At 42.3% G+C, this 26,282-nt stretch overlaps 1 protein-coding gene and 1 long non-coding RNA gene across 3 annotated transcripts in view; one reads left to right on the top strand and one right to left on the bottom strand.

The window, feature by feature from the left end:
* Positions 1-6,550: 6,550 nt before the first annotated feature.
* Positions 6,551-26,282, bottom strand: part of LOC129517195 (uncharacterized) — a 33,184-nt gene continuing 13,452 nt past the window's right edge. The window contains exons 3-5 of one of the 2 annotated variants that reach the window (XR_008665969.1): positions 22,114-22,332; positions 21,262-21,387; positions 6,551-6,833 (exon numbers count right to left, since the gene is read on the bottom strand). This is a non-coding gene — a long non-coding RNA (uncharacterized LOC129517195). Of the gene's footprint in view, positions 6,834-17,771; positions 18,339-21,261; positions 21,388-22,113; positions 22,333-26,282 lie in introns of those variants that run through there. The other variant, XR_008665968.1, reaches the window with a different exon arrangement.
* Positions 14,201-25,295, top strand: BCDIN3D (BCDIN3 domain containing RNA methyltransferase). The gene is made up of 2 exons (XM_055336849.1): positions 14,201-17,778; positions 21,739-25,295. The coding sequence occupies exons 1-2, from the start codon at positions 17,548-17,550 to the stop codon at positions 22,381-22,383; spliced, it is 876 nt and encodes a 291-aa protein (XP_055192824.1). The 5' UTR covers positions 14,201-17,547; the 3' UTR covers positions 22,384-25,295.

The raw sequence follows: 26,282 nt of genomic DNA, 5'->3' as shown, positions 1-26,282 counted from the left end.
CCAAGATCCTTTCTTCCCAGCCTACTATCCCTAAACCCTCTGCAAAATCTCTCTTTTCTGGGAAAACCTTGCTAAAAGAAATGAGCCTCATCCTGTCCCTCAATACCTCTATGCCCCTTTGTTAGCTCCTTTTTCTCCATGCTAAGGCGGCCATGTGCTCTAGCCGAGACCCAGCTGAGTCCAGTCTTCCAGCCATGCCCATCAAGAGGCAACCATGTTAGGGAAGAAACCATTTTGGAAGTAAATTCTCTAACGTTAGCTATTCCAGCCCCCAGCCATGTGAGCTTTCCCAGTTGAGGCCCAAGACATCATGGAACATAGACACACCCTCTTTTTCCACATTCTTAATCCATGTAACCCATCAGTATAATAAAATAGTTGTTCTTTTATGCTTAAGTTTGAAGTAGTTTGCTTTGCAGCAGCAGACAACGGAAACAAAATTTGGTACCCAGAAGTGAGATGCTGCTATGACAAAACTTCAAACACATGGTGTTACTTTGGCATTCCAAGTGATAGGAGACGCCTGACAGGCCTCAGTGAGTCTGCTAGGGAAGGCTGGAAGGGCCTTAAGGAGACTGCAAGTAAAAGTCCAAAGGAAAGTGGAGGAAACTGTACTTGGAACCTGTAGGAACAAAGACCCTAGTAGTGTCATGGTAGAAAGTTTAGCAAAACTTTTCTCTGCACAAATATAAACAATAGGAAAAGTACCCAGTGAACTGATAGATCTGGCTAAGAAGATCTCCAGGCAGAGTGTTGCACATGTCAATTGGCTTCTCTTGGCTTTGTCTCATAAGACGCAGATAGTGAGAGGAAAAGCTAAAGAAGGAATTATTCTGTTTTTAAGCAGAATTTGGAGGAGATATAAAAAGCCCATGACAGTCTTTCAAGTCAGCAAATAATTCTCAAAGCAATAAAGGGCCCCACGGTACAAATCAAATCCAGGACACTGTCAGGAAAACATGGTCTGCTGGTAAACATGAGGCCAAAGGGTGATTATAAAGCCCTTTGTTAAGACCTCAGAAAGCTCTAAGGTGGTGCCTCATAGAATCTTTCACAGACAGAAGTATGCCTAAGAGTCTTAAAGGTGTTTATTGCACAGCCACTCTGCTAAACAATAGGGCTTCTCAAGATCTTAAAGTTACTATCCCTCAGCAGCCTCACTGGGGCACAAGAGAGGAGGCCTTGTCTTAGGTTGATAAGTGCGACTTGTCTAATGAAGTGACCCCCAGTAAGATTCATAGAAAAACCACAGAGTTTTTAAGACCCATATTGGGTGGGCGTGGGGGGTGCCTGGGTGGCTCTTGGTTTTGGCTCAGGCCATGATCTCAGGGTCAGGAGATGGAACCTTGAGTCTGGCTGTGTGCTCAGCACAGAGTCTGCTTAAGATTCTCTTCTTCCGGGGATCCCTGGGTGGCTCAGTGGTTTAGCACCTGCCTTTGGCCCAGGGCACGATCCTGGAGTCCCGGGATCGAGTCCCACATCAGGCTCCCGGCATGGAACCTGCTTCTCCCTCCTCCTGTGTCTCTGTCTCTCTCTCTCTCTCTCTCTCTGTCTATGATAAATAAATAAATAAATCTTAAAAAAAAAAAAAAGATTCTCTGCTCCTCTCCCACCCATGTTTTTTTTTTCTCTCTCAAATGAACAAATAAATCTTTAAAAAAAAGAAAAAAAGAAAAAAAAAAGACTTGTAGTCATTGAAGCACCACCAGCTCAATGTGAAAGGGAAATATATAATACAAAATGAAAAGAGGCCTTTGGACTCTTGAGCTTCTTCTTTTTTTTTTTTTTTAAGATTTATTTACTTATTTGAGAGAGAGAGAGCACATGCACAAGTGGAGGAAGGGCCAGAGGGAGAGAGGGAGAGAGACAATCCCAAGCAGACTCTGTGCTGAGCACAGAGACCAACAAGGGGCTTCATCTTATGACCATGAGATCATGACCTGAGCCAAAACAAGCGTCAGACGCTTAACTGACGGGGCCACCCAGGCACCTCTGGACTCCTGAACTTCTAAAGAAGGGCAGGAAGCAGGCTGAGAAAATCACTCAGCTTCAATATAGGCTATTTCCTATGGAAAAGGTGACTCCAAAGGCAAAACCAGGAGGCCAGAGGATAGAGTCAAGAGCCACAGCCAATCATTGCCACGGTTCAATACTGGGCCTTAGTCAAAGAACTGGGAACATACACCAAGCTAGAGTTCAGAATTGCCATAATCAGTGTTTGGTGTGGACCTCTGGCTTCCTCCTGTTTGAACCAGAGGATCTATTGTAGTTGTCCTATGCCTGTCCTGCTATTATATGCCGTGTGTGTGTGTGTGTGTGTGTACGTGCGTGTAGGTGGGTGTGTGTAAACAGCTTGTCTTTAGTTCAGATTGAGAACAGCCCTACCTAAGGAACCAAACCTGAGGAGCCTCACATGTATATAGTCTTGATTTAGACGTGATTCTGGACCCCAAGCCTAAGCCCAATGTTGTAGTGGGATAAAATTTGGGGGGATCTTGGGAGGGGCATGAGGCCAGAGGGTAGAATGGAGCTGTTTAAACAATGACCACAGTTCTTTGACTAATGGAATGTGACAGAAGTGCTATTGTGTGAGTTCCAGGAGAGCTCTGGCCCAGAATTCTGGCAGAAGTCCTGGTTGACCCTGATGGGACCTCCTTGATTCAGAAGCTAGCTCTTCACTGGATCGATCCCCATGGCACTGGGGTGGAATGCACTGAGTGACTGGATCCAGGTCATGTTTTCACCCCTGAGCTGCACTCATTGATGGGGATGGGGAAAATGAAGGATATTTCCCCAAAGGAAAATCAGAGTACGGCTCCCAGGAGGATGTTAGATGCCAAGCAGGCAAAACCAGCACATATTTGCCGTCTGCCATCTCAAGACAGAGGGCCAAAAAAAAAAAAAAAAAGACAGAGGGCCTGTCCTCAGGGAACTCAACATAGTGGTATGGAGATGACAGGGAAGTGACTGTAATGTGGTTAAGTGCCACGCTAGGATAGTTAGATGAAGAGTTAGAAAAGTCTCCGAGAACTTTGAGCTGGATCTTAAAGGTTGAGCAAATTTTAGTCAAGCAGGCAAGAGAGAAGAGGGAAAGACAAAGGGAACAGCTTGAACAAAGGCCTGATGTGTGTGTGGTGGTGGGGAGGTTCAGAGGAGTCAAACAATTGACATTATATGCCTCTTCTAATGTGATGTACTAACAAGGACACATTCTACTCATGTAATTTCTACCAAAAAACCCAAAGCCTGAGTCTTATAATGAGAAAATGCTAGAGAAAACCAAACTGAGGGATATTCCACAAGGTAACTGGCTTATATTCCTTAAAAAATGTTCTGAAATGAATAGGTGATGGGGATTAAAGAGTACACTTATCCTGATGAGCCCAGAGTAACATATAGAGTTGTTGAATCACTAATTGTACACCTGAAACTAATATAACACCCTATGTTAACTATATTAGAATTAAAATTAAAAGCTTAATACAAAAAAGACCTAAAAAAATTTTTTTTAGATTTTATTTATTTATTCATGAGAGACAGAGAGAGATAGAGAGGCAGAGACACAGGCAGAGGGAGAAGCAGGCTCCATGCAGGGAGCCTGATGTGGGACTCGATCCCAGGACTCCAGGATCACACCCTGGGCCGAAGGCAGGTGCTCAACCGCTGAGCCACCCAGGGATCCCCTAAAATTTTTTTTAATGTTCTGAAATGTAGGCTTTTGGTGTTATCTCCAAAGGAGGCTATACCCACAGTTGCATATTGCAGTGAGTAATATTTTAAAAGTTAATTTGTTTAATGTTGATTAAATATATAAATACATACGTGCATTTTATGTGTACTTATGAATAAGAAAAAAATCTGGATGGATATACATTAAAATGTTACTTGTGGGGCGCCTAGGTGGCTCAGTGGGTTAAGTGTCTGCCCTTGGCTCAGGTCATGATCCCAGGGTCTTGGGATTGAGCCCTGAGCTGGGCTCCCTGCTCAGTGGGGAGCCTACTTCTCCCTCTCCCTATGCCCCTCCCCACTGGCTCATTCTCTCTCTCTCATAAATAAATAAATAAATAAATAAATAAATAAATAAATAAAATCTTTAAAAAATATTGTGGAGCACCTGGGTGGCTCAGTGGGTTAAGTGTTTGACTGCCTTCAGCTCAGGTCATGATCTTGGAGTCCTGGGATGGAGCCCCGCATGGGGCTCTCTGCTTGGCAGTGAGTCTGCTTCTCCCTCTCCCTCTGTGATCTCTCTCTCACATTACAATAAAAAAAAAAAAAAAGTTAATTGTGATTATCTCTAGGTGGTGAATAAGACATCAAGTCTTTTCTTCTGGCTTATCTAGATTTGCTGATTTTTTTATACTGAAGAATTATATAATTTGTATAATGAAATATACTAAAATGAAAAATTCAAAGAATAGGGGTGCCTGGGTGGCTCAGTGGGTTAGGCAGCTGACTCTTGATTTTGGCTCAGGTCATGATCTCAGGGTCGTGGGATTGAGCCCTTCGGTGGGTTCTGCCCTCAAAAGGGAGTCTGATGGAGGTTCTTTCTCTGCCTCTGCCCCTCCCCCCATACATAAATAAATCTTTTAAAAAATCAAATAATAAACAAATAGATAAAAAAGAGGGAAGGATGATTGGAAAGAAGGAGAGGAAAAAGAAAACGCAGATGCAAAAGGAAACTGGTAATACACCTACTTGGTGCATTGAGTATCCTTTCCTAGTCTTATTTTCTTTGTCCTCTTTGTAAAACTGTACATTGCTGAGAACCTTTATAAAACAAGCATTATTTGGTTAGGTGGCATTTATTTAGCTGCCAGCACTGTGCCAGATGCTGGGGATACAAAAGACAGGACACGGTCACTTTCTTTAGTAAGTTCAGAGTAAATCAAAACTTGCAATCTTGTATGCTAACGGCAGTAATAGACACATATCTAGGTCGAGGGAGGGAAATACTCTTTCTGAAGAAGAGTAGGTGGTGATGTCTCACAAAAGAGGACACACATAAGCTGCGTCTCAGGAAAGTAGGAATTGCGGGGGGAGCGGGGTTGGGGGGAGGGTAGATTCCAGGCACAGGGAACAGCCTGTGCAAGGACATGGAGCTCCCACCCAGCACATTAGGGACTGTGAGTAGTTCAGCATGACTGCAATAGAGACCTTAGCATGGGGTGGGGAGTGGGTACTGGAGATAAAGCTGAAGAAACAGGCAGGAGGTCAGTTTTTAGAGGACCTTGTGGATCATTAGGCACTCAGAACAGTCCATGGGTAACTGCCTTGGCATCATCTGGGAGCTGGTCAGAAAAGCAGACCCCAGGGACGCTTGGGTAGCTTAGTGGGTTAAGAGTCTGACTCTTGATTTCAGCTCAGGTCATGATCTCGGGATAGAGAGATGGAGGCCCAGGTCAGGCTCCGTGCTGACCATGGAGCCTGCTTGAGATTCTCTTTCCCTCTGCCCCTCACCCCCTCATTCTCAAGCACACACACTCTCCTTCTCTCTTTTTATTTTTATTTATTTATTTATTTATTTATTTATTTATTTATTTATTTATTTATTTATTATGCTCCTTCTCTCTTAAAGAAAGAAATGCAGACCCCAGACCTCCTGAATCAGAATCTGCATTTCAACCAGAGGTTCAAGTGATCATTTGCATATTCATGTTTCAAAAGCCTTTATTTAAGGACTTTGGACTTCATTCTGTAGGCACCAGGGAGCCAGAGAGTTAGATCTGTCTTCCTCTGTGTGTGGGAGAGAGGGTGGTTCTTCATCTCCTCTTTTTGGCTTCTTCACCAGCTCCTCTGCCTCCACTAACCCCAAAGCACCCCAGGCTTCTGTTCCCTTCACAGACCTTGCCTCAGCCCCATTGTCCTAAATACACCTTACAAAACCCTTGACTGTAGGGAACACCTTGGATTTGAAAGATAATAACTGAAAAGGTAGGATTCTATGATTCTATGAAAGAATACTTTGCAGGGTGACCTTATGAAACTCATTATGCCCAAGCAGTGGTACACGCTGAAAACACAAGTAGGTTCGAATAACATTTAGAAAAATTTACAGATGCTAAGTCCATAGTGAATTAAAAAGGGGAGCTGAGGATGCTTGGAGACATCATTCCTGACCTTTATTTGTAATAAGCTGTGTTGGGTTCTTTTTTTCTGACTATAAAACTAATACATGTGCATTATTGAAAGCATGCAAAATATATTAGTTTGAAGAAAATAAAAGGGCAGTCAGAGGAAAATACAGAAAGTATTCAAAACAAACAGAGATGGAAATCAAGTGTATGCAAACACATACACACATACTCTCTCTCTCTCCCTCTTCCACCCACTTCCTGGGTCCTTCTGATTTGGTTATATCAGTAATTATGAACTGATCAATATCCAGTGCTTACATATTAAGACTGTAACCCCCGTCAACCATTGGACTATGAGGTATATAGTGATTACTTTTCCTTTCTTGCACAACATTTTGCCTTTCTGGAAGTTAACCAGTTATTACATTGTTAGTTGTTCATGTACTTTCCTATGTCTTTATTAATAACTTTTCTTCACTACCTTAAGTGGGTAAATATCCTCTCAATATGTTCAAATACATTAGATGTTCTATCAATTTTATCTTGTTGACACCATATTCTCTTTCCAAATCTTCTGACCTCTCTAACCTGCACTGGTTGCTCCAAAGCTCTGTGGTGCAGCTGTTATGCAGGATCTCCCCTTGGCTCCATCCGGGGGAATCAATCCCCTCACCACACTCCCCTGCATTCTGGATTCCACGAACCTCTCCCCTCTCGGTTTTCTACTGTTTCTGGTGGAAAATCTTTTCCAACAACTTCCTGAAAAAGATGGGAAATAATACTTTTGGCTTCTTGCATGTCTAGAAGTGTCTTCATTTTGTGTCCACACTTAATTAATCATTTGGCTGTGTATCAAATGAAAGATTGGAAAGAACTTTCCTTCAGAATTTTCAAGACATTGTTTCACTGCCTTCTAGCTGCTAGTGTTGCTGTTGAGAAATCCACTGCTGTTATGATTGATTCCCTCCTATGAAATCTTTGATTTTCTTTCTTTCTTTTTTTTTTAACCTTTGTAAAAACATGTAGGGATTTCTTCTTTTTTCCTCAGTGTTCTGAAAATTGACCATGCTGTATTCTGATGTGGAACTATCTTTATCCATTATATTTGACACCTGGTCAGCCCTTCAGCTCTAGGAAATGTTCTTGAATTATTTCTTTGATAGTTCTTTGACAGATTGATAGTTCCCTCTGCTTTCTCTTTCTGGAACTCCTAATGTTTGGATATCAGATCTTCTGGGCTGGACTCCATTTTTTGTCTTCCATTTTCTATCTCTGCCTTTTTTGTTTTACTTTGTGGAAGACTGGCTCAGTTTTATCTTTCAACTGTTCTATAGAGTGTTTCATACCTGCTATTATATTTTTTATTTCCAAGACTTTTTGTTCTTTAAATGTTCTTTTTCTCCAATATTTTATTATGAAAGTTCCCCAACATATAGAAAAGCTGAAAGAATTTTGTGGTAAATAGCCATATAACCATCACCTGGATTCTTTTTATAGCTTGTTTCATGGAGGCAATACCTCTCTTATTTCTTGAGAAATATTAATGTTAATATTTTATGATTTTGTATTATTTCTTCTCCCTGCAGTCTTTGCTCCTCTGTTTCTAGGCTGCTTGGATTCTTTCATATTAGAGACTTTCTTCAAATGTCTGATGATCCAGGATCATCTGTCCTACTTTAAGAGTAGCCTCCCCATGGGATGCAATGGGAAGTACATTCCCATTTAAATAATTTTCCTGCCAAAAACCACATCTGAATCTGATTAAGACTCTAGAGCTAACCAACAGTTTATATAGAATACAAAGTTCAAGAAATATATTAAATGATTTCCACAGTCCACAATATGGGAAACTCTATAGGACAATATTTCTAATTTGTTCAACAAATACACTGTTAAGTTAAAACAAAGGGGGGGGGGAAGTCACTATAGACTGAAAGACTCATCAACCAAAAGCCATGTGTAGTTCTTGCATTTGAACAAACTGTAAAAATATATATATTTATGAGACATTCAGGGAAATTTTATCACTTACTTGATATATTGGATATTAAGAAATTATTGTTAAAGTGTCATACATAGGTGATGATAATACTGTGGCTAGAAGAGTATTTATCTTTAGAAAGATCTATGAGGGATCCTTGGGTGGCGCAGCGGTTTGGCGCCTGCCTTTGACCCAGGGCGCGATCCTGGAGACCCGGGATCGATTCCCACGTCAGGCTCCCGGTGCATGGAGCCTGCTTCTCCCTCTGCCTGTGTCTCTTCCTCTCTCTCTCTCTCTGTGACTATCATAAATAAATTTAAAAAAATAAAATAAATATTTAAAAAAAAAGATCTATGAAAATATTTACAGATAAAATACAAAGTCTAGGATTTGCCTCAAGATAATTGGGGTGAAGGTACAGTGGGTAGAGGTATGGAAGAAAGAAAATTGGCTGTAGGTTAATAATTGTTGGGGCTGGATAGGAGGTACATGGAGATTATACCATTTTCTCTACTTTCACATATATTTTTTTATTAAAGATTTTACTTATTCATGAGAGACAGAGAGACAGAGAGAGGTGGGGGCACAGAGACACAGGCAGAGAGAGAAGCAGGCTCCATGCAGGGACCCGGATATGGGACTCGATCCCAGGACTCCAGGATCACACCCTGAGCCGAAGGCAGGCGCTCAACAGCTGAGCCACCCAGGCATCCCCTACTTTCACATATGTTTGAAATTTTCCATTTAAAAAAAATAATAAATGAGTACTCAGCTGCTGATTTGAAGCTCTGAGCTGGTGGTGAGGCTTGTCTTTGTGGGCTTCACTAGCTGGACCATTTCCCTAAAGAACCTCTGATATTGGTAGTATCGCCCAGGTCCCCAACAAAGTTCTCCAAACCTCTCACCCAAAAGGTATAATCCTGAGGGTACCTGGGTGGTGCAATCAGGTAAGCACCCAACCCTTGGTTTCGGCTCAGGTCCTGATCTCAGGGTTGTGGGATCGAGCCCTGTGTGGGGCTCTGTGTTCAGTGGGGAGTCTGCTAGAGATTTTGTCTCCCTCTCCCTCTGCCCCCTTCTCCTAACGCCCCCTCTTTCTCTCTCAAGCAAATAAATAAATCTTTTTTAAAAGGGGCATAATCCTGGCTGTCAGTTATCTCGAAAGTGGTAGGTCAAGAAATCTGAGGTTTTCAACCTTTAATGTATAAACTTACTTAAGTTCACAGCAGGTTATCTTCCCACCAATGGACTTGTGATCCCCTGACCAGACCTCTATTTTACCTTTTTCACTTTTCTGCTGGGATTGGTGAGGAGCACACCCAGACACCTGCACTGGGTGGTAAAGGGAATAAAGGGAGTGGGGTATAACTTCTTTGTATAATGATTCTCTAGCAATTCCTCTTATTTTTTAAAACTTTTTATTTTGAAATATATGTGCCGCAAGGTCCCATACACTCCTTGCCTAGTCTCCCTCAATGATTACATCTTTTATCATTATAGTGCCCTACCCAAACTGGGACATTAATATTGGAATGTGTGTTGTATAGCTCTGTGGCATTTTATCACACATGTAGATTCATGTAACTGTCACTGCAATCATCACAGAACCACTGCATCGTCATAAACACCTTCCCTGAGCTATCCCTTTATATTACATCCACCCCTACCATCCCTAACCCTGGCAGCCACTAATCTGCTTTCCATCTTCTATAATTTCGTTTCATTTTGAAAATGTTATACAATGGAATCATATAGTTTCTATTTGGGGGGGATTTTTTTTTACACAGTATAATGCCTTTGTTTTTTTTTTTAAGATTATTTATTTATTTATTTATTCATGACAGACACAGAGCGAGAGAGAGGCAGAGACAGGCAGAGGGAGAAGCAGGCTCCATGCAGGGAGCCTGATGTGGGACTCGATCCTAGGTTTCCAGGATCACACCCCGGCTGAAGGTGGCGCCAAACAGTTGAGCAATCGGGGCTGCCCCAGCATAATGCCTTTGACATCCATTTGACCTGCTTAATATATCAGTGGTTTGTTCTTTTTTATTGCTGAGTACTAGTTCAAACTATGGCTTTGCCACAGTTCATTTAACGCTTCACCTACTGAAGGACATTTTAGTTGTTTCCTGTTGTTGGCTATTACAAATAAAGCCCTGTGAACATTCATGTAATGTATGCATGTATGTGAAGTATGTATGTTCAATTTTTTTCTTACTATTTTTATTTTTTTTAAGATTTTATTTATTCACGAGAGACAGAGAGAGAGAGATAGAGGCAGAGACACAGGCAGAGGGAGAAGCAGGCTTCATGCAGGGAGCCTGATGTGGGACTCAATCCCGGGTCTCCAGGATCATGTCCTGGGCTGAAGGCAGCACTAAACTGTTGAGCCACCAGGGCTGCCTTTTTTTTTTTTTTTTTCAAAATTTTTTTTAAATAGACTTAGTAAGATATAATTTGCATTACATATACTTCACCCACTTAAAGTGTATGATGTAATATATTTTAGTATATTTAGAGCCCTTCCTCTCTTGAGACCCCACTGACCCACAATGGACTGTGACAACGAGGGAGAAATAAACCTTTACTATGGTAAGGCACTGAGATTTGGGGGTTATTTGTTACAGCATTTAGTCTGTCCTGACTAATTTGGCTCCATCTTTGGAGAAACTGCCTTTACCTCCTGGATCTCAATTTCTTCTTCTGAAAATGAGGGGTTCAAAATAGGGATTCTCTTGGTTGTGTGTCAGCTAGCACACTCCATTTATAAATCTTGTGTTATTATTTCCAAGTGGTTTAAAACTCTGCAAGGACTAATTATAGAATTTCTCAACTATAACAAGGAGTAAGTTCTCCATTTACAGATGGGTTGTGTTCCAAAAGTCCAGGCAGAAGTTCCTTGTTGGAACATTGTTTCTGTGAGAAAATAGATTCAATATTTTAAAATATACACAGATTCCAGCTTAAACCTCAGTTCTGAGGCCCTCTGATCCCCAGATGGAGGCAGTGAGTGAGGTGGGAGAACAGGGACTGAGCAGAGGTTCTAGGGCATGATTTGAAAGGGAAAGAAAGGAGGGTAGGATGGTCTAGACCACCGGCCAGGATGTCAGCTGCACAAGGTTCCTTAGGAAGCCATAGAAACCATTATACATGTTAATCGTTCCTGACTTGGATACTTCTAATTCTATATATACACAACTCTTCATTTTAACTGTTCTTAGGTGTATGTTCTGTGCAGGAAAGAGATTAATTTTCCATAGAGCTAATGAAGCTTAAGCTTCAGGGTTCTCATTCACACATAGAACACTTCTAAGGCCCTAGAAAGATGTCTGCAAGGTCATTTGTTTTTGTAAAGTTTGAAAAAATAAGATATTATAACTGCTGCAGGAGGTCAAAACTTCTATTTCTGCTTTGACTTTCCTTTCTTCACGTTTGCCCTTGTGTTAGATGGCACTGGAATGGCTACAGGCATTTTTTTGAAATCCAGCTAAGGAGAAGTTTAGTTGGAGAGACACTCCATTTAGGATCTATTCACATGGTTTAAAATTACTTCCATGCATAGTTGAACTTTTACCCACTGAAGGAATAACTCTAGAAGTCTCTTATCCACTCATGTGCTGACTCACCTCATGTTATGACCTATAGGTGTATGGCCAGAGTTCAAATCAAGATCTAAATGTGTCCTACATTTAGAACCTGGTACCAGAACTGTGCAGGAGTGGAAGAAAACAAAGCTTAGAAGATGTATGAAGCCAGAAAACAGTCTGAGGAAAATTCTTCCAATTGTCAGCTGTGCAAAAATATAAGCAGAAGATTCTGTCCATATTGACATCTGGTCAAAATAAGTTTTGTTCTGTTGGCAATATACTCAATAACACAGTATATCATTATAAATGTATCATACTTTATTTTCTTCTTTGATGGGAACTGTCAAAATACAGTTTCTCAGAATTCTCATCTTTATATTTTTTTGATGACACAAATCACCAGTACCGAGGCAAATAATAAACAACTCATAATACACCAATTATAATGAGGTTTTCAAAGGCAAATTGGCTAGTAAATGTAGTCAATTTGAAGAGTATATCTAAGATTAGTCCTTGCATAGGAAAAATTTTAAAAGCTGACAAATACCACAAACATCATGAAAAACTCCCATAATAGTTTGATGAATTAAATGCTAGTCACACTTGAATATTACTTTTTTCTTACATTTTTGGCTATATACTCTTCGATTGCTTCTTCATTTGACAATGATTTAATAGTACCATTTTCTAAGAGAGAACAAAAAAGATAATCCAGTCTTTTCTTAGCATAGCAGATTAAATTTGTCCTTTATTCTAAGTTTCAAAAGATTTATTTATTTGAGGGGGGCAGGGGCAGAGGGAGAAAGACAGAGAAACCCAAGCAGACTGCACGGAGGTGCAGAGCCCAACACGGGGCTCAATCTCATGACCCTAAGATCATGACCCAAGCTGAAACCAAGAGTTGGATGCTTAACTGGCTGTGCCACCCAGGTGCCCCCAAATTTGCCTTTTATTATTTGATCATTTAGAAAAGTCTCTTTCACGTTCACAATTTGTTATTGACAATGTCATGTAAATTTAAGTTTGTTATCAAATTGGGGAAAGATATTGATCAAGTTTCTTTTGTCTGAGCTAAAATTCCAGAGCTTTAAAAAATGTGTAATTTGTGATTTTTTTTTAAAGATTTTATTTATTTATTCATGAGAGAGAGAGAGGCAGAGACACAGACAGAGGGAGAAGCAAGCTCCATGCAGGGAGCCCGACGTGGGAATCGATCCCAGGACTCCAGGATCATGTCCCGGGCCGAAGGCAGGTACTAAACCGCTGAGCCACCCAGGGATCCCCCTGTAATTTGTGATTTATTTTCTCATTGCAAATAGATACTCACTTTACATGTCTTTATATTTGTAATCTTTAAAAATTTTTTTAATTTAAATTCTAGTTAGTTAACATACTAGAACTCTGGAGTAGAATTCAGTGACTCATCACTTAATATCCAGTGCTCATCACAAGTGCCCTCCTTAATCTCCATCACCCATTTAGCCCATCCCCCACCTGCCAAGAACACCAACTGCCACAATTTTATAAGCATCATGCTCCCCAAAACCTTGCCAGCTGTAGTGTAGAGCATGCTCTTAGGTGCTGCTATAGCTATTTGAGGTGTTGGAGCTGGTGACTTAGGCCCCAAGCCCAGGAGCTGAGTATTGTCAGGTCATCTGGGCCAATCAAAAATGAAAAAAATGAAAAATGGACACAGGTTCAAAAAGTCACCAGAATCAAACTAAAATGCCTCTTTATGCGCTCGGCTCTGAGATATGTTAGGTCCCTAGTAACATTACCAGACCCACCCCTATCTTTGCTTCTCAAAGATCCCAGGATTAATGAGGAGCCTGCCATTCACCATCTAGGCTGGTGACGTTTTTTTCTGGCGAGTAGTGTTTCAAAACTCAAAAACACGCTCATGTCCTTAATGAAATTAAACACTTTACTGGCAATAATAGATACTTGTTCTAAAAAGCAAACAAAAAGGTGTTTACAAAAGCAAGGTGATTGCAGCTCCTTGAATATTAAGGATTGTCAAGGGTTTGTGCTAGCACCACCTAGTGACAAAAAGAGGTAAATTCGGCTCACCAAAATCTCAAAAACACCGGGGAGAGAAATGTTACCAGTGCTGTTGTGCCACCCCTACTCTTCTGGAAGTTGTTCAGGGTTACTGTGGTTTACTCAGTTTCACTGTGACTTTTGCTCATTAACTTATGTCCCCAAATAGACCAGGCAGAGATAGAAGTATGAAGTACAACCTGGGAGGGCAACAGACAGGGACCATTTTAGCCTCTGATAGCACTCTGCAGGGGTCACATTTTAGCCCCTTAGAAGTTCAGCAAACCACTGGCCTCATGTAGCAAGAGGCCCTTTAAGATGGCTGGCCAGGGGCCCAGGTGGCTCAGCAGTTTAGTGCCACCTTCGGCCCAGGGCATGATCCTGGAGACCCGGGATCGAGTCCCACGTTGGGCTCCCTGCATGGAGCCTGCTTCTCCCTCTGCCTGTGTCTCCGCCTCTCTCTCTGTTTCTCTCATGAATAAATAAAATATTTAAAAAAAAAAAAAAAGGCTGGCCAGGTGGGGAGAGGTCAACACAACTCTGTTGACTCCTGGCTGAACCTGCTGGATTATTCTGAACCATCCTGGCTTCTAACTGGAAACTGCTATCTGGGCTAACCCCTCGGTTTCTCTCCTTACTAGCTCTGTTTTTTCCTTCCCCTGGCTCAGCCCAGATTTTGCCCACCTGCATTCCACTTTGTTTCAGTTCCTTTCTTCTTTCCATTCTAATTTTCCCAAAACAAATCTGGCTTTAGTCATCTATTTGCAGCTTCTATTGAGTTTTTGTTTTCTTAAATTTTACTTCATCTGGTAAGTACACTTAATACGAGATCTACCCTCGAGGCACCTGGGTGGCTCAGTAGTTTAGAGTCTGCTTTTGACTCAGGGCGAGATCTCGGGGTCCTGGGATTAAGTCCCACGTTGGACTCTTAACAGGGAGCCTGCTTTTCCCTCTGCCTGTCTGCCTCTGTCTCTCATGAATAAATACATAAAACCTTTAAAATATATATATGAGATCTACCCTCTTAACAGATTTTTAAGTGTACAGCACAATATTGTTATCTACAGGAATAATATTATCCAATAGATCTCTAGACCTTATTCATCTTGCATAACTGAAACTTTACAGCCACTGATTACCAACTCCTATCCCTTTCCCCCTGGCCCCTAGCAACTACCATTATATTCTTTGTTTCTAGGAGTTTGACTATTTTAGATACCTTACATCAGTAGAATCATGCAGTGTTTGGCCTTCCATGACTGCCTTATTTCACTTAGCAAAATGTCCTCAAGGTTTGTCCGTTGTCACTTATGACAGGATTCCTTCCTTCTTAAGATGAATAATACTCCATTGTATATAAAACATTTCTTTTATCGATTCATCTGTCCAGTGGACATTTGTTTCCACATCTTGTGAATAGTGTCACAATGAATACAAGAGTGCTACTACTCTCTCTTCAAGAATTTGATTTAAATTCTTTTGGATAAATACCCAGATATGGGATTGCTGGGTCATATGGTAGTTCTATTTAATTTTTTGAAGAATCTCTGTAGAGGCTGCACCATTTAATATACCCACCAAGAGTGTACAAGGGTTCCACTTTCTCCATATCCTTGCCAACACTTGTCTTTGTTTTTGCTCTTCTATAATAGCTATCCTAACACGAGGTGATATTTTGTAGGGTTTTTTTAAAAGATTTTATTTATTTATTCGTGAAAGAGAGAGGCAGAGACACAGGCAGAGGGAGAAGCAGGCTCCATGCAGGGAGCCCGACGTGGGACTTGATCCCAGGTCTCCAGGATCATGCCCTGAGCCAAAGGCAGGCGCTAAACTACTGAGCCACCCAGGTTGCCTGCATTTTGTAGTTTTGGTTGGCATTTCCTTAATGATTCGTAACACGGAGCATCTTTTTATATACCTGTTGGTCATCTGACCTGTTGGAGATAGGTCTTCTTAAATCCTTTGCCCACTTTTCAGTTATTAGTTCTCTTGCTATTGAGTTATAGGAGTTCCTTTAACACTTTAGAAATTGATTCATTATCAGATCTATAGTCTGCAAATATTTTCTCCCATTTTGTAAGTTGCCTTTTCACTCCATCAATAGATTTCATTGCTATGTGTAAGTAAGTTTCTTAGTTTGATGTAGTCTCACTTGTCTATTTCTGCTTCTGTTGTCTGTGCTTTTGGTGTCATATCCACGAAATCATTGCAAAGATCAGGTTTCCTCTATTTTTTTTTTCTAGCTAGCATACAGTTTCAGGTCTTACATTTAAGTTCTTAATCCATTTCGAGCTGATGTTTGTGTAAGATCACGATCCACTTTTATTATTTTGCATATGAATATCCAATTTTTCCTAGCACCATTTATTGATACTGAGTTTTCTTTTTTAAAAAGATTTTATTTATTTATTTGAGAGACAAAGTGAGAGAGCAGGAACAGAGTGGGAGGGGCAGAGGAGAAGGGGAAGCGGACTGCCACCTGATCAGGGAGCCAGACGGGAGGCTCCATCCCAGGATCCCAGGTTCATGACCTGAGCCAAAGGCAGAGGCTAAACCCATGAGCTACCCAGGGGCCATGCAGTTTTCATTCAACGAATATTTATTTTATTTTTTAAATATTTTATTTATTCATGAGAGACAGAGAGAGAGAGAGAGAGAGAGAGAGAGAGGCAGAGACACAGGCAGAGGGAGAAGCAGGCTCCATGCAGGGAGCCCAATGTGGGACCCGATCCCAGGTCTCCAGGATCACGCCCTGGGCCCAAGGCGGGCACTAAACCGCTGACCCACCCAAGGATTCCTCAACGAATATTTACCGAGCATCTTTGGGCCAGGCATTACTGTAGGTATAAGAGATAGAGGCTAAGAATAACATAATGGTGATAAGCACACCCACTGGGGCCAAACTGCCTGGGTTCAAATCCTGGTACCATCATTTCTAACTGCTTGACCTTGAGCGGGTTACAAATTCCTTACACCCCAACGTCCTCATATATAAGAAAGGGATAACTACAGTCTTTTCATCACAGGACTGATGTGAGGATTGAAAGAATGAATATGTGTAGAGGTCCTGGACAGGCATCTGGCACCTGATAATCACTCCTAAGTGCTGGCTCTTAAGGCACGGTCCTTGCCTCTCAAGGAGCTCACAAATTACAGCTGCCCCTATCCACCTGACCCGCCTGGCCGTCAGGGCCATCTTGGCCTTCCGACCCTTCAAGGGACCCCTAGCTCCTGGCTACCCTCCCTTTCCTGGAACCGTGGGATGAATCGGGTGCAAGTGCCTACACCACCGATTCCTTGTGTGACTCTAGGTAAGTAGTTTCTCCCCTCTGGATCTCACTTAATGCACCTGTAAAGGAAGGAAACTGGCCCAAAATGCATTTCCAACATCCCAACAACCTCCTTGTTCTGGGCAGCTCCAGTTGAAACTATGTCAGCTTTGGGCAAGTCACTTCAGCTCTCGGCGTTGGTTTCCCCACCATGTAAAACGGGATAATATTACCAACCACGGGGCAGCCCGGGGGGCTCGGCGGTTTAGCGCCACCTTCAGCCCAGGGCGTGACCCTAGAGACCCCGGATCGAGTCCGGCTCCCTGCGTGGAGCCTGCTTCTCCCTCTGCCTGTGTCTCTGCCTCTCTGTGTGTCTCTCATGAATGAATAAATAAATAAAAAAATCTTAAAAATGTATATTACTAACCACCTCCGAGGTCGTAGTGCGGTTGTAGCGAGGCTGTCAGCGCTCTGCCGGGCACCTCAGCCTCCGGGCCCATCCGCCTCCGCCACTCGACGCATGCGCGCTGGCGCCCCGGCCGCGGGCGAGCCGGTTCCCGACTTCCGGTTCCGCCGGAACCCAGAGGCCCGACTCCCTAATGGCGGCGTCGGGGAGACAGGCCGCCGGGGGCGTTGAGGAGGCCGCACAGGAACCGCGAATTCTGGAACCGGGGGCAGCCCCATTTGGAAATTTCCCACATTATTCCCGCTTCCATCCTCCAGAACAGCGGCTCCGCCTCCTGCCCCCGGAGCTGCTTCGCCGGCTCTTTCCTCCGAGTAGTTCCGAATCGAGGCCGATCCTGGGGCTCGACGTGGGGTGTAACTCTGGGGTGAGTGACAGGGGCGGGGTCGGAGGTCCTGGAGCCGGACTGCTGGCTTCCTCCGCGTTCGCTGGGGCTTGGGTTTGGGCGTGACATCGCCCCACCCCTCCACCCCCAGGACTTTCCCAAAAATGATTCTAAAGGCGTCGCTTGGGCCGACCCCCTTGCTGCCGGACCTTCCACCACTGGGGACCATCGGGGACCCACCGCCATCTCGCTCAGGAATCCTGGGGAGGAATGATTTTTAACTCGGTTCCAAATTCCTGCGTCCCGTCCCGTCCCGTCCAGTGCGTTCGCTGCCTGATGGCCAGACCTCTTGTGGGAAGGGCCGCCGTATTTGGGGTTCCGGCGCTAGCCTCCTGTCCAGCGCAGCTGGGGGACCCCCAGGCTGCAGAGAGGGGGCTTCTGGACACCCACCTTTGGGAACGTAGGGTTGGGATCGCTCTACTGGGCGAGGTGAGCCGGGGTGACGGAATCATGTCTGGAATTAAGAGTCACGTGCCTGCCATGCAGTGTAGGATGGAGCCAAGTGGATGTTTATTTAAAAAGCAACGAGTTGACTGAGTTCCCTAGGAGAGGATGGAGAAGGAGAATACAGCTTCCTGGCGGAGGAAGGCATTGCCACGTCTTCTTACCGCAAAGTATTCTTAGGCATAGAGAGATTATAGTGAAATCACATCCAGAATATCACAATCTCTCTCCGACACCTATCTGTTAACTACTAGCATGTCCTAGAGACGCAGACATTCTGACCCTATGCTTCCAAATCCTATGCATATAATAAAAAGCAAGTCTCCACTCCTGACCCTAAATTCTCCTTTCCCCCTAACACAGTGGCAACCGCTGTTTATCATTCCTTGGATATGCATCCTGTGTGTACACAATCATTTCTATGTGGATAAATATCCTACCTTATATAAATAGCACACTATTTTCCACCTTGCTTTTCACTTAATTTGGAGAGCAGTCATGTCACTACATTCTTTTTTTAGCAGCTTCAAAATTGTATGGATGTACCATAATTTGTAGGGTTCTTTCTTTCTTTCTCTTTCTTTCTTTCTTTCTTTCTTTCTTTCTTTCTTTCTTTCTTTCTTCCTTCCTTCCTTCCTTCCTTCCTTCCTTCCTTCCTTCCTTCTTTTCTTTTCTTTTCTTTTCTTTCTTTCTTTTTTAAGATTTTATTTATTTATTCATGAGAGAGAGAGAGAGAGAGGCAGAGGGAGAAGCAGGCTCCATGCAGGGAGCCCGATGTGGGACTTGATCCCGGGACTCCAGGATCATGCCCTGGGCTGAAGGCAGGCACTAAACCGCTGAGCCACCCAGGGATCCCCTATAGGGTGCTTTCTTTACATTTCTGAAACTCTCAGGTCCCTCTCCAGACCTACTGATTCAGGATCTTGGGTGATTGAGCCCTTGAGTCTGCATTTTCTTTTTCAGTCTTCTAGGGTATTCTGGGATTGGGGAATTGAGGATGGAGAGGGTGGAGAGATGTGGAGGAGGGACTGATGTAACAAAATGACTACTGAAACTGGCATACCCAAGATCAGATAGGAAGAGGGAGTCAGCAAAGAAAGAAAGAGAGAAATGGGGAGAAAATTAAGGAGCATAGTATAGGACCTTCCTACTCAAAATGTGGTCCTTGATCTACAGCATCAGCATGACGTGGAAGCTTATTAGAAATACAGAAGAATCTCAGGGGGCTCCTAGATGACTCTTAAGAGTCCGACTCATGATCTCAGCTCAGGTCTTGATCTCAGAGTTGTGAGTTCAGGCTCTGCTTTGGGCTGCACACTGGGCATGGAGCCTATGTATAAAAAAAAAAAAAAAAAACTAGAGGGATGCCTGGGTGGCTCAGTGGTTGAGCATTGCCTTCTGCTCAGGGTGTGATACTGATCCAGGAATCAAGTCCTGCATCAGGCTCTCTGCAAGGAACCTGCTTCTCTATGTCTCTCCTTCTCTGTCTCTCATGAATAAATAAATAAAATCTTAATAAAAAAAAAAAAAACTAGAAATACAGAATCTCAGTCTCCCCTACCCCACAATCTACTAAATCAGCATTTTTATTTTTAATAAGATCCATAGGTGATATGCATATTATTGTTAATATAGATATTAAAGTGTGAGAAGCCTGGTATAGAGGGAAGAACCTAATGTAGCCTAAATCTTTCTATGTACTGGGACATCTGGGTGGCTCCTCGGTTTAGCACCTGCCTTTGGCCCAGGGCATGATCCTGGAGTTCTGGGATTGAGTCCCACATCGGGTTCCCTGCAGAAAGCCTGCTTCTCCCTCTGCCTGTGTCTCTGCCTCTTTCTCTCTCTGTGTGTCTCTCATGAATAAATAAATAAAATCTTAAAAAAAAAATCTTTCTATGTGCTAACCATGTGACATTGGACAAGTCAGCCTCTGAACCATAATTTTTAAAATATGGAATTTTTTGTGAACTATGTCACACATAAAAGCGCATAAAACATGTATTTATACACCTTTATTGTCCAGATCAAGTATAAAACATTGTCAGTACTCCAGAAGTCCCTTCTCTCACTTCCTCTGTTCATAAACCGCCCCCCTCCACCCAGAGGTAACAACTAGCCTCATTTTATTATTATTTACTTGCTTTTCTTTATAGCTCACTATTTTTGTATCCCTAAATATTGTAATTTAATCTGATTGGAATTTTTGGACTTCATATAAATGGAAGCTTGCCATGTATTTTGTTTTGTGTCTTCTCTTTTACTCAGCATTGTGTATTTTTTTAAATACAATCTTTTAAAAAGAAAAGAAAGAGAGCATGAGAGAGCATGAGCAAGAGGTAGGGGCAGAGGGAAAGGGAGGAACATATTCCCTGCTGAGCAAGGAGCCTGATGCTGGACTTGATCCCAGGATCACGATCTGGGCTGAAGGCAGACGCCTAACCGACTGAGCCACCCAGGCACCCCACCATTCATTGTATATTTGTGAGAGTCATCCATGTTGATGCACTGAACTGAATTCCTTCTATTTAGTATTCCATCTTAATGACTATACCACATTTATCCATGCTATTATTATTGGACATGAGGTGGTTTCCAGCCACACTTTCCTCACCTGCACAAAGGGCATAAGTATTTTCCCTACAAGACTGTTGCACAAAAAAAAAAAAAAAAAAAGACTGTTGCACAGAGCAAAATGAGGTGATACATAAAAATTCCTTGAAAAAATGGCTTAGAACAACACAAATTTGGAGTGGTTATAATGGTTATAGAAGTCAAAGTGAAAAAAAAAGAAGTCAAAGTGAGAGAAAGGAGATGGTAACTTGTTTAAGAGTCAAAAAAGTGCTGAAATGGTGAAAATCACAGGCCATTAGACTTGGCTAGAAAGATTAGCAGTGACTTTTGGGAGTAATGGATGCAGAAGCAGAATAAATCTCAGAAGGGGGTAGTGAAGCATAAGCCAGGTAGTAAAATTAAGGCTATAGAGTGAAGACTAAATGAGGAATTTTTGGAATTGAGACTTACCTAGGTACATACAAGTCTGAAAAGCAGATTTTTATAAGATGGTGCTTGCTCTGTTCCTCACCTTCCTGATTAGGAACACTGGTTATGCCCTTGGAACTCTTTTTTCCTCCCTGGGGTCTAAGACACCTAAAAAAAGAAAAGAGAAAAAAGTGAGTTTACCAGCATATTACTTAAGCTGGGAAAGACTGCTCTTGGCTCCGTTGCTGCATCCATTTGGCTGTAACTTTCAGCCATACAATCCAATGTACGTACCATCAATGTCAGGAAAGTAGAGAGAGGACATATTATAGCCTAAGACCCCTGGAGGGCGCTGAGAACCTGCTCTGTAGAAAACTTTTTGGGCAAACTTAGTCTAGGAGCTTCATATTCTATAAGCCAAGAGTAAGTGACAGTCTAGTGGGATGATAAGAGATACAGGTTTTTCTTCCATTCATTGGTTGAGAGCTGCAATGACAAAGCTCTTCTGGATTTCTCTAGGATCTGAGTGTGGCTCTATACAAACACTTCCTTTCCCTACGTGATGGGGAGACCTGCTCAGATGCCTCAAGAGAACTCCATCTACTCTGCTGCGACATAGATCCAGTCCTGGTGGAGCGAGCTGAAAAAGAATGCCCTTTTCCTGATGCCCTGACCTTTATCACCCTGGACTTTATGAATCAAAGGACCCGGGAAGTTCTCTTGAACTCTTTCCTAAGCCAGTTTGGACGTTCAGTTTTTGATATTGGCTTCTGTATGTCAGTAACCATGTGGATTCATCTGAACCATGGGGACCATGGCCTATGGGAGTTCCTGGCCCACCTTTCCTCCCTTTGCCGCTACCTCCTTGTGGAGCCACAGCCCTGGAAGTGTTACCGGGCAGCTGCAAGGCGTCTCCGGAAGCTGGGTCTTCATGATTTTGACCACTTCCGTTCCCTTGCCATCCGAGGTGATATGGCCAATCAGATTGTGCAGATCTTGACCCAGGACCATGGCATGGAATTAGTATGCTGCTTTGGCAACACCAGCTGGGACCGAAGCCTTCTGCTCTTCAGGGCAAAACAAACTACAGAGACTCATCCGATTCCTGAATTACTGACAGAGGAAGGGAAAGAAAGGAACAGATTAAGATTCTGGAGACAGTGAAATGGGAGGATGGGAAGACCAAGAAAGAGATATTGAAAGAGTGTTACACTAAGAATTAAGTTCACTCTCTTTAATTCATGATTATAAGGCAGCCTCAAAACCTGGCAGAAACTTGGCAAAATGTCCAAGACATGCAGTTGAAAGAATCAATATCATCTATACCCTACTGTTTGAGTTGATCCTAGAAAAATATATATATGGGCAGTGGGCTGGGCTATCCAGATTGAGATAGCCTAGAGAAAGTGATCCTGGTTCTAGGATATGGAAGGGGCTGCTTTTAGTGATTAGACTCAGACCAGGCTAGCCTTAGAATGTATCAGTGACACGGGGAACCTGAATCTAATCTGGCTTCTTCAGGCTTTTTCTGGATTTACTCATCCTGCCTTCAGGCAAAACCTCAAAATACAATCTGGAAAGAAGAGTCAGTGGCCTGGCTAAAGGAGAAGGTTAGTAAGAAAAATATCTTATCTTTCCAGAGCAGGTCAAGTCTCCAACATGCCCAGGCTCAGCACAGCAGGTACTAGCCAAATTGCACTGACTAGCATTTATAAAATGTTTAAAGATTTAACTTATGAACCCAATATCCAAATGGTACAAATGAAATAAATGAAGTGGGATTGTATAATTATATATAATAAAAGTGACTTGAGTATGATTGAGAATGCTCTGCGATTCTGGCATAGGTAGGAAACTTCTGCTTTTAACCACTCTATCCGAGGAGGTTTCAGCTCAAGAAAAAGAACCTCACCCAAGCTCAGAACAGAAATCGTGTCAAAGAGTAAGTTAATTCAGGACTTTTGTCCTCTGCCAAACCATACCAGTATGGGAGTGGGAATAATATGCAGGGAAGCAGGCATAAAATGCAGTCTACAGTGAGGGCTATAGCACAAATGCTATGGGATAGGTGTCACTAATGTCTGTCAGGTTTTGACACCTGTGAGTTGAGTCCAAGGGAGATGGAGAAAGATTCGTTTGGTGGAGAGAAGATGAAAAAACAAAATATACCTAGCTAAGAGGGGAGACTGGATTGATGAGCTTCAAAATCTTTAAGAACCTATTTTTCTGAAGTTTTAGAAGGAAGAGTACGGAATAAGAGAGTGAACCACCAATTAGACATTGGACCTCTTGATGGAGAAGTTAGTAAAAGTTCCTGCTAGGGAATTTGAACTTTATGCTTGAGAGAGCAAAAACTAGTACATAGTACAGTCTCTAAACGATAGAAAAACAGAACCCAAACCTTCATTTAGGAAAACCAATTTTTCTATTTTGTGCAGGATAATTATGTGGTTGGTGACATTTCCAATCTCAGACTCCAGTACTACTTTTCAGTCTTTTTATATTCCTGCTCCTTATCACTTTCATCCTAGTGACTCTTCTAGACTTTTACCCTTTTGCAGGTTCTTGACTCTATACCTCTACTCCATTAATCTAAGCAGATGACCTAACCAGCACCAGCACCATTCTTGTTTGCTGTGTCAGGAGGTGTTTTCTTGCCCTAACTCTTAGACTCCTTCATTTTCCCTCCTTTTCACTTCTGAACTTACCCAGTGAGCTTTTACACAAATAACTTCTGCCTGAATTCCTGATCCCAACCTCTACTACCTCTCCCAAATTGCTTTATTGAGTGTCTCCTTGGTGTCTCCTTGGCCTCGTTAACTTCTTCTTGTTCACCTTCCAACATGCTCAATTCTCTCTCGTCTTCCAATTTTAGTATATGTGCTGCCGAAGCGAGCACTCTCTCTCGTCTTCCAAAACCTCCACAACTTTTCCTGTGTCCACTAGCCCTTCAAGTTTATTTAATCTCTCCCTCCATCTCTTTACCACCAAACATGAGCAAAGCCCTTGAAAAACTAGACCCCACAGCCTTTGCTTTCTCATTTCCCATTCATCAGTGATCCCCCAAATGCCAAATCCTGAGGCCTCTTGTTCAGTCTTCCTCCTAGGTCATGGCCACTATTCAGCACTATTGACTCCTCCTTTAAACTACTCTCCCTAGGTTTCTTCACCATACCCTTCTCCCTTTATTCTCTTCCCATCTCTTAGTTTTTCTCCATTCTTGAAGCAGTTAGTTCAAATTGTAATTGAACTTAAGTTAACCTGGAGTCCTGGATTCATCTCCAGAAACAGTGATTTGGGTTAGGAGTGGGGCCTGGGAATCAGTTTAGTTTGGTTTAATCAGATTTGGGGTTTTTTTGCAATTTTTTATTGTGGTAAAATGTATATAACATAAAATTTACCATTTAAACTGTTTTTAAGTGTACAATTCCATGGCATTGAATACATTGACAATGAAGAATAGTTTTTTGATAAAAAACAAAAACAAAACAACAAAAAAAAAGCACAGGTAACTGATGCAAACCAAAATAGACCACACTTTGGATTGCTTAGGATTCCTTGGGGTCATACAGTCCTCTTCTACCTATTTCCCCTCGAGTGAGTTCCTCCACTCCCATGCCTTTAACAACCACCTATATCCTAATAACCCCCAAATATATTGGTAGCCCCACCTCCACAGTCATAGATTAATATTGTTCCTCTTTTGTAGTCGTATCATCCAAAAGTTCTTAGTCACCTCAGAGTCAACATATCCCAAAAGCAAACTCATTACACTCAATTCACACCTAATCCAATATGTTGTTGCCATCCACCCATTGCTCAAGCTACAAACTTCAGTTGAGTCTCCTCACTTATATTCACCACATTGACAAAGTCCAGTAAATTCTACAAATAACATGTAAGTCCCATTTATTCCAACCATGTGGCTGGTGCCTACCATGCATTTCTCTGTTAAGTCATCTACCCTCCAATCCCTACTGCCACTGTTCCCTTCCTCAAATAACTAGTTATGCAAGTACTATGCTTTAAAGCCTTCAGTGTAAAAAATAAATAAATAAATAAAGCCTTCAGTGGTTTCCTAGTGTCTAATGTCCTGTCATTTATCCAGTGCCTAAGCCAGTGTTAGTCTGTAGTAGCCACTTGCTATTTAAGTAACGAAATAAATAAAATTTAAAGTTCAGCTCCTCGGTCATACTAGCCACATTGCAGGTGTTCAATAGGCATATGTGACTAGTGGCTATCTGGTTAGACAGCACAGATGTAGACCATTTCAATCACCGCAGAAAGTTCAACAGTGGTGGTCTTCATACTTTTCCTCCACACACCGGTCACACTAAAGTCACCTACCACCCTGTCAGACTTGCCATGTCCTTTCATACCTCTGAGACTTAGCACATACTCCCTCTATTTCCATTCTTGCTCCTCCACTCTAACTTGCAATGTAATTGAACTATTTGTCCTTAAAGATGGCTCAGATGTTAATACTTTGTCAGAAATCTTCCCCCAACTCCTGTAGCACTTTGCATTTCTTACCACATTCTAGTGGGGACTTTGTGTGGAAGCTTCTATTATAGTATTTACCTCATCATATTATAATTACTTACATGGCTCCGTCCCACCACCAAGACATATCTCCTCAAGCCCAACTTACTTTGTACGTTGAGCCCTAGCACAATGGCTGACACAGGACAGGCAGCTGAGAAGTACTTGTTGAATTAATATATGAATGAACAAAAGAGGAATGTGCCTGAATTCAAGTATTAAGAAGAGGGGAATCCCGGGTGACTCAGCGGTTTGGCATCTGCCTTTGGCCTAGGTAGGGCGTGATCCTGGAGTTCTGGGATCGAGTCCCACGTTGGGCTTCCTGCATGGAGCCTGCTTCTCCCTCTGCCTGTGTCTCTGCCTCTCTCTCTGTCTTTCTCTATGTCTTCCATGAATAAATAAATAAAATATTTTTTTAAAAAAGTATTATGAAGAAAAGGGAGATCTATGATTGGGTAGAAGATTGCCCAGGAAATTGAAATGGGGAGAAATTAAAAAATTAGGGAGATAAGCTTAGTTTT

The sequence above is a fragment of the Nyctereutes procyonoides genome, unplaced genomic scaffold (genome assembly GCF_905146905.1).
Source record: "Nyctereutes procyonoides isolate TBG_1078 unplaced genomic scaffold, NYPRO_anot_genome, whole genome shotgun sequence".
NCBI classification, from domain to species: Eukaryota; Metazoa; Chordata; class Mammalia; order Carnivora; family Canidae; genus Nyctereutes; species Nyctereutes procyonoides.
The sequence above is the reverse complement of the archived record's forward strand: the minus strand, read 5'-3'. Positions and strand labels throughout refer to the sequence as shown.